The sequence below is a fragment of the Tupaia chinensis genome, unplaced genomic scaffold, assembly GCF_000334495.1.
Source record: "Tupaia chinensis unplaced genomic scaffold, TupChi_1.0 Scaffold000057_1, whole genome shotgun sequence".
Taxonomy (NCBI): Eukaryota; Metazoa; Chordata; class Mammalia; order Scandentia; family Tupaiidae; genus Tupaia; species Tupaia belangeri.
In genome coordinates, this window is record NW_006159515.1 from 5,732,632 (window position 1) to 5,741,297 (window position 8,666).

An 8,666-nucleotide genomic window follows, 5' to 3' on the forward strand; every position below is an offset into this window, starting at 1 on the left:
TATGTCGCTGGACTCCCATGTAGTCAACCGCGGTTCGTGTCCTGGACCTGGTGGCTTAAAACTCATGCCGGGCGCGGGTGTGTGTGTACCCAAGATCCCGAGAGTAGAATGGAGGAGAAGGGATTGCGGCGTGGCCATCCTCCCTGGAGGTGATTTCTTGCTTTCTGTCTCTATGTCTTTCTCTGTCTGTCTGGCGAGCGCATGCGCCCTATAGCAAAAACCTCTCCTCCCCCCCAAAAAAAAGCTTATTAATGTTTTCTGAGAAGCATTACTTTTTCCAATAAATGACTGTTAGGAAACTTTTTCATTTTTCCCATTGTTTTAAGTTTTAATTGAAATTTTTTTAGTTTATTGAAATATGGTTGACAAAATTGTATAAATTTAAAATATAGAATGATGTGCATATTCTGTGAAATAATTATTGAGTAATTGGAAAAGTCATAATGCATTTTTGCATAGAAAAACAGAAAAACGTGTTAATGACTTTTCCAGCAACCCAGTACCATAATCAGATTAGTTAACCCCTGTATCACTTCACTTAATTATCCTTTTTTAATTTTAATCTTTTTGTGGTTAAAGAAAATTAAGACCATTGTTTTAAGCACTAACTTAGAGTTTGTAAAGTAAGTTGAATAGAATTTACCAGTGGCTTCAAATTTACTTGGTTATCATTTATACTCCTTAGTAAAGTTCAAATGTAATCTTTTATATCTCAAAAAATACTCTCGGGAACCAGCAGTTAGCGTAATGGCTATGTCGCTGGACTCCCACGTAGTCGACTGCGGTTTGCGTCCCGGACCCGGTGGCTTAAAACTCACACCGGGCGCATGTGCGTGCGTGCCCAAGATCCCGGGAGGAGAATGGAGGAGAAGGGATCGCGGCGTGACCATCCCCCCTGGGGGGTGATTTCTCGCTTTCTGTCTGTCTGTCTGGTGAGCGCACGCGCCCTATAGCGAAAACCTCTCAAAAAAAAAAAGAGAAAGAAGAAAAAAAAATACTCTCTGGTGTCTGCCCTTGGGCTGTCTAAAATAGATGATGACAATAATAAAATAATTTAAAATTTCTCAGTATCAGGTTTATTTATGCCACATGAACTGTTGCTTTTTAAGATTTTTCTCTAGGAGCATAGCAGGTAAGTTAATTGGCAGATATTCTGCATCCTCAAAACATAATTTTTTAAAAAAGTTTTTGCCATAGTGTATGTGTGCTCACTGGAGAGAGACAGAGAGAGGGAAAGTGAGAATCACCCCCGTTTGGGGTAGGGGAGGATGACCATGCCACAATCCCTTCTCCTCCATTCTCCTCTGGAATTTTGGGCACACGTGCACAGTGCCCAGTGTGATTTTCAAGCCCCTAGGTCCAGGACTTAAGCCATAGTCAACTATGTGAGAATCCAATTCCTCAACCACCACACCACTTGTTGGCCCCCAAAAGAGATAGTTTAACCTCTGTGTTTAGTGTTTAATGATGTCTAGTATTCAGTTTCTATGTAAATGAGTTTTCATGTTTTTTATCTGCTAGCTTGAAGACTTGGGTTATGTCAGAACTTGAGAATAATCTTGAATCGTATAGCTCTGTTTTAACAGAATCACCCTTTGGAAGTGGAATATTCTAGAATCATAGAGTCATTTGGTTTAGTGCACTTGGCCATCTCTTTGATCTTGTGTAGCTATTAGACACGCTTTGCATTAAAATGCAGGAGACCCATCTGCTTTTATATGGGGTGTGGTGCCTAAAGTAGCCCTAGAACACTGATGTTTTCTTGGGATCATACGACTGGATGATGTTCTCTCTAGGTCTGCTCTCACTGCATTACACAGGTTTGCTAGTCCCCAGGTCAGTCATTATAATTCACTCCAAGCCGAAATCTACAGGTAGAAAATGAAACCCGTTGTAAAGTAAGGAATGATATCACAGCAGATCTTAAAAGAGCAGTCACTTTTTCCCTGATGCATGTTGTGGCCAAGAGGGTTTTCCCTGTGTGTGGATTATGGTCTTTCTCCATAGTTAGCCTTTGATTTTTTAGGAAGGAGAATGGTAAGAGTCAACTTGGGGAGATTTACATGAGGTAGTATAGTGTCACCGAGTTCAGGCTGCAGTGGAAAGATCTGGATTCCTCATGCACTAGAAATGATAGCCATGCCGTGTGTGAGACTTCAGCATGTACGTATTTACGGGTATCAATGCGTGCTGGAGCGCTGCCTCAGAGGACACAGGTCTGGCCAATCTGGGTAGCTCTTTATCCGTGTTCTCATTTGCATCTTTGGGTACCAGAGGTGGGAGAATTCTTTAAAGCAGAGCAAGCATACTGGCCTTCTCTAGCAAAGAGAGGAGGTGGACAGAAGTCAAGATTGACGGAACAATGTTACGTTTCCTTGTGGTTTGCTGTCAGTAAGCTTTTACCCACACATGCAAAAGGTTGTTTGAAGTGGGCTTACACGTGTTTCCATAGCAGCAGTCATCTTAGCAATTTTACTCGTTTTGGAGCTTTCTTTTCTTTTGCCTCTCTATTCCTTGCTCATGTAGTATTAAACAAACGGCATATTTAGGTCAAGGAAAGAGGTGTTTGCTAATATAGATGCTAGGCTAAGCATTCTGGGAGAGTGCTTTCTTGCAGCAGATGAGCATTCTTTGTGCCTTCCAGCAGCATCTGCAGCAGTGTGGCTGTCTGGCACTGTCTTTTTCATTTTGGGCAGGTTCTGAGATTCAGAACAATCCCAAGCACATCCCAGGAGCTGGCGGTTTTCTGGTAACCACATGTAATCTTTGGCTTATTTGTTCTCAGGTCTCAACAGTGAAGCAATCCACTGGAAAAATGTTACTTTAAAGGTTTCGATGCCTGTAAGGTGTGTCGTCTTGTTTTTGCACCACCCCTCCGCTTTTACACTCAGAGCCTGGATTTTTTTTGTCAGGCTGTTGGGTAGGAGCGGATTTTAGCACGACAGCTCGGAGCTTCCCTTCTGTTCCGGTACCGGTAGCTGCTTGTCATGAAGATGGTACAGTGGGAGCCTGTTTCTCAGGAGCCAAGGAAGACGATGTGGAAATGGAGTAGAGATTGCTAGAAATCGGAACATCCACACCTTGGGGATGGGTTGCACTACTAGTGTGATTCTGTTTAAAGGCATCCGCACGGTCTTTGAAAGAAACTGTGCTTATATGTGCAAACAGCAAGGAGAGAATAATGCCCTTGAATATACAGCATACGATTGGACAAAAGAAGATTCAGAACTATTGATCTCCTCCTGTCTGGTAAATGCTGTCTTGCTTAATTAACAAGTAGTTTGATGGTGTTTAGAATAAACTAGCGTTTACTTGTAAAGCAAATATATTTATTTCAATATGCTTGTGTGTGTGTGTGTAGTGTGTATATATGTGTGTGTATGTATATATAGTCTGTGTGTGTAGATGGGCAATGGCCTTAAATTTGAATGATGAGATGCCTGCTTGCATGTGTGAGGATGCCATGTATTAATCAAAGCTAAATGCATTCAGAGAGGAGCTGGAGTGAGATATTTTATTGCAGAATAGTTTTCTAAGGTAGCTTTATGAGCTTGTATGTTCTTGGTATGTCCCAGAAATAATACTTGGGAAAGTATGTATTTAGGGTATTATATACGTGGCTGCTCTCCCAGTGATAGTGAATTATTTAGTCCCTTTACATCTTCGTCTTTTACTTGGCTAGGGTTTTTCTTACTAATGGCTTGTGGTCAGTCCTTTGATTCAGGGGGAGAAATTTAAAGGGAGCATGGAAGAAAACTGTAATGGACGTGAGAGAAATATTTATAGTTTGATTTTTAAAAAGCTAGCTATTTTGAATGTTTTTGGGGGAGGTCTTGAGAGTGAAAGGGAGTTTGGTGTGACGTGACACTTCTGCTTTCTGTCCTCCCGTCACAAGGCAGGGAGAGGTGTCAAGTCGCAGATGGGTGTGCCTCTTGATGGCCTGCTCACCGATACCAGGTTTATGAGGACGCTGCATATCGGTCTCCTCCTCTCTCGGGATGCCTTCCCATTTCTTGTCTCTGTTCTTATCACAGTTTTTGTCAGAACGTGTGGGAACAAATGTATGTGCGAGTTTCTGTGTGTGTCTTGCCAGCAGCTGCCCGCTGGGGCGAGGCGTGCGAAACACCGAAACGTTTCACGGTTGTGAGGCTGCCCTCTGAGACTGAGAAGGGGGTGTTGGCATGCCAGATGCACCTTGGGATCAGATCGAGTGGCCCCGGCCTTGCAGGGGTCTGGAGCAGGGATGGCTCTTGTGGAGGGGCTTATGTGACAGTAGCGCTTGAAATACTCGGAAGGAAGAAAGGAGAGCGTCACTGGAGGCATCTGATGCATTTGGAATCAGGCTTAGGTGTGGTATGGAATTTAAGTGGCGCTATATTAACTGTTGAGTATTTTAAGCTCTGATATATTTTGGAATATGCTTCTAAGAATGATGAGTAGCAGAGATGAGAAAGAGCAGATCTTGACGGCGCTCCGTCCCATTAGTCCATGACTCGATGACCAGTGATGGCAGTGCCCCTCCCATGCCACAGGCTGCTGGTCCCCGAAGCCGGATGATTTGTCATTGGTTAATCTGATTTTAAAGATTCTTATTTTGGGGAACCAGCAGTTAGCATAATGGCTATGTCGCTGTACTCCCATGTAGTTGACCACGGTTTGAGTCCTGGACCTGGTGGCTTAAACTCATGCCAGGTGCATGTCCATGCGTGCCCAAGATCCCGAGAGGAGAAAGGAGGAGAAGGGATTGGGGCATGGCCATCCCCCCTGGGGGGTGATTTCTCGCTTTCTATCTCTCTGTCTTTCTGGCGAGCGCACGCGCTCTATAGCAAAAACCTCTCCCCAACCCCCCACCCCCCAAAAAAAGATTCTTATGCTTTTCCCTTTTGTTGCACAAGGGAATGGTAACGAGCCAGGAGCTTCATCAGAGCTTTGGGCTGGGGAACGCGGCTCCTGTGCACCGCCGGGATCAGCAGGACCTGTGTGCTTGTGGCACCTCGCTGTGGCTGGAAAGATGTACCCTCTCACTCCTCACTGGTCTTCCTGTTTCTGCCCTTGCCCCCGGAGCCTCCTCTCCTTGTGGCAGGCAGAGTGGTCCTTCGAAAAGGCAAGTCAAATCATGTCATCAATCTGCTTAGAGCCCCTTTGGTAGCTCAGGGTCAAATGCCAAATCTTGAGGGTGGCCTGCAGAAGGATCTCAGCTATGCCCACTGTGGCTCGCTTTCTCCTCTTCACCTGCTGCTTCTTCCTCACTCCTTCTCATTCCTCTCCTTGTTCTCACCACTCCTTGCTGTCCTCTCCTAGAACATCTTCCATTTGTCTGGCTCCTCCGGGTCTTCACTCAGACCCTCCCTGTCCACGAGGCTCTCTTGACCACTGTTCACCCTGTGATGCCCCTCGCCTCTCTTCTGCACCCCCTGTGTAGTTTCTTCATGGCATTTATCTTTACCTGCTGTATTCATAGTCCAAAATAATAGCCGAAGTGTAGTAATAGTGAGTAGTAGTGTTACTTAGAGTATATTTATGGTACTGTAAGAAAAAATAAAGGATGGCAGGAGAGGTTTTTTTTTTTTAAATCCTTTTGCCAAAGGGTACGTGTACTTGCCAGAGAGAGACAGACAGAAAGAGAAGGAGAGGGTGAAAGCACCCCCTCACCTCCAGTAGGGCATGGTCATGCTGCAATCCGTTCTCTTCCATTTCTCCATCCTGTCTGACTTTCGGGCATACATGCACAAATGTCCAGCACGTATTTCAAGCTGCCGGGGCCAGGATTTGAACCAGGCAGTCAACCACTGGGATCCGGCTTCCTCCAGATGCACCTTGGGATCAGATCGAGTGGCCCCGGCCTTGCAGGGGTCTGGAGCAGGGATGGCTCTTGTGGAGGGGCTTATGTGACAGTAGCGCTTGAAATACTCGGAAGGAAGAAAGGAGAGCGTCACTGGAGGCATCTGATGCATTTGGAATCAGGCTTAGGTGTGGTATGGAATTTAAGTGGCGCTATATTAACTGTTGAGTATTTTAAGCTCTGATATATTTTGGAATATGCTTCTAAGAATGATGAGTAGCAGAGATGAGAAAGAGCAGATCTTGACGGCGCTCCGTCCCATTAGTCCATGACTCGATGACCAGTGATGGCAGTGCCCCTCCCATGCCACAGGCTGCTGGTCCCCGAAGCCGGATGATTTGTCATTGGTTAATCTGATTTTAAAGATTCTTATTTTGGGGAACCAGCAGTTAGCATAATGGCTATGTCGCTGTACTCCCATGTAGTTGACCACGGTTTGAGTCCTGGACCTGGTGGCTTAAACTCATGCCAGGTGCATGTCCATGCGTGCCCAAGATCCCGAGAGGAGAAAGGAGGAGAAGGGATTGGGGCATGGCCATCCCCCCTGGGGGGTGATTTCTCGCTTTCTATCTCTCTGTCTTTCTGGCGAGCGCACGCGCTCTATAGCAAAAACCTCTCCCCAACCCCCCACCCCCCAAAAAAAGATTCTTATGCTTTTCCCTTTTGTTGCACAAGGGAATGGTAACGAGCCAGGAGCTTCATCAGAGCTTTGGGCTGGGGCTTCTGCAACGCAGCTCCTGTGCACCGCCGGGATCAGCAGGACCTGTGTGCTTGTGGCACCTCGCTGTGGCTGGAAAGATGTACCCTCTCACTCCTCACTGGTCTTCCTGTTTCTGCCCTTGCCCCCGGAGCCTCCTCTCCTTGTGGCAGGCAGAGTGGTCCTTCGAAAAGGCAAGTCAAATCATGTCATCAATCTGCTTAGAGCCCCTTTGGTAGCTCAGGGTCAAATGCCAAATCTTGAGGGTGGCCTGCAGAAGGATCTCAGCTATGCCCACTGTGGCTCGCTTTCTCCTCTTCACCTGCTGCTTCTTCCTCACTCCTTCTCATTCCTCTCCTTGTTCTCACCACTCCTTGCTGTCCTCTCCTAGAACATCTTCCATTTGTCTGGCTCCTCCGGGTCTTCACTCAGACCCTCCCTGTCCACGAGGCTCTCTTGACCACTGTTCACCCTGTGATGCCCCTCGCCTCTCTTCTGCACCCCCTGTGTAGTTTCTTCATGGCATTTATCTTTACCTGCTGTATTCATAGTCCAAAATAATAGCCGAAGTGTAGTAATAGTGAGTAGTAGTGTTACTTAGAGTATATTTATGGTACTGTAAGAAAAAATAAAGGATGGCAGGAGAGGTTTTTTTTTTTTAAATCCTTTTGCCAAAGGGTACGTGTACTTGCCAGAGAGAGACAGACAGAAAGAGAAGGAGAGGGTGAAAGCACCCCCTCACCTCCAGTAGGGCATGGTCATGCTGCAATCCGTTCTCTTCCATTTCTCCATCCTGTCTGACTTTCGGGCATACATGCACAAATGTCCAGCACGTATTTCAAGCTGCCGGGGCCAGGATTTGAACCAGGCAGTCAACCACTGGGATCCGGCTTCCTTAACCACTGAGTGATGGAGATGGAACCGGCCTGGTAGCAGGAGTTTTTTTTTTTTAATCTGTTTTATTCACTGCTCTGTCCTAACAACTGGGACAGTCCCTGGTTTATACTAAGTGCTCAGTTAATGAATGACTTCTGATGAAATGGTTTCATTGCCCTGAGCCTGAACTTAGAGAAACTGCCGAGAAGATATACTGGGATCGCTCGATTCTGAAACTTAAGTGTGATTTTTTTTCATAGTTTTCTCCGAACAATAACTGGCTCACCTTTAATAATCTCTCCTAGCCTGTTGACACTCAACTCCCCCGAATTGTGCTTTCCAACCCTATAATCCTGGAGTTTTATCAAGAGGTTATGTGGTTCAAGGCTGAGTGTTTCGTGTGTTTGCTACGGTCGGGATTGGTAATTGCTTATGCTCTCATCCAGACTAGCTCTGTGGAGAGCTATTCCATGGCATGCTGAGAATCTTACTGTCTTTGGTTTGAGCCACCCAAAGCTCCTCTTAAAGGGCCCTGCCTATTGGCATTCCCTTGAGTTCCCTTTGTGCACAGGTAGGCTGACCTTGTCTTATGGCAGATACGGGTCCTTGTCAGGGCCCTCCGCCTTGGAGGGAAGGTGTGTGTCCTACCTGCAGCTCAGGTGATGATTCTAGCCACAGGCTGCCATAGTCGTCAGCAGGGAAGGTGTGCCATTGGAGGGCATACCCCTCATCTGAGCCACTCAGTACAGACTAGATTCTGTGGGGGAATATAGTATCCACAAAGAGTAACCCGAAGGACTGGAACCTTGCATTCTTCCAGGCTCTGCATGTCCCCAGGGTCTGCCCATCATTCAGAGGGCCACATCCCCAGACTGCCTTGTTAGGACCCCAGTGGAATTTCTGCTCTTGGCGTTTTTCTCTTGGCTGACACTGAAACACATACGAAACGTCCTTATGAAAGGGGTGTGTACTGTAAGGATGTTGTTGCGGGCATCGCTGACTTGCTTCTGGAGCAGCAAGAGTCATTGTAGTGTAGTGAAGAGTGCTGACTCTGGGGCGGGCAGGTGGTGTGGGTAAGGGCGCTGGACTCCCACATGGCTGACTGTGGTTTGAGTCCCAGACCTGGCGGCTTGCTTTCTCACTTTCCCTCTGCTTCTCACTGTTCCTCTCTGGTCAAATTAAAATAATAAAGTTAAATAAAAAATAATTCTTAAAAAAAAAAAAAAAGTGCGTACGCGCGTCACCTTTGTA

At 46.3% G+C, this 8,666-nt stretch overlaps 1 protein-coding gene across 1 annotated transcript in view; it reads left to right on the forward strand.

Annotated features, from left to right (window-relative positions):
• The first annotated feature begins 2,999 nt into the window (after nt 1-2,999).
• DOCK9 (dedicator of cytokinesis 9) overlaps nt 3,000-8,666 on the forward strand; it is a 275,356-nt gene continuing 269,689 nt past the window's right edge. Inside the window, exon 1 of the mRNA XM_027776290.1 lies at nt 3,000-3,249. Coding sequence (XP_027632091.1) covers nt 3,088-3,249 — 162 coding nt within the window. The 5' untranslated portion in view covers nt 3,000-3,087. The remainder of the gene's footprint in view (nt 3,250-8,666) is intronic.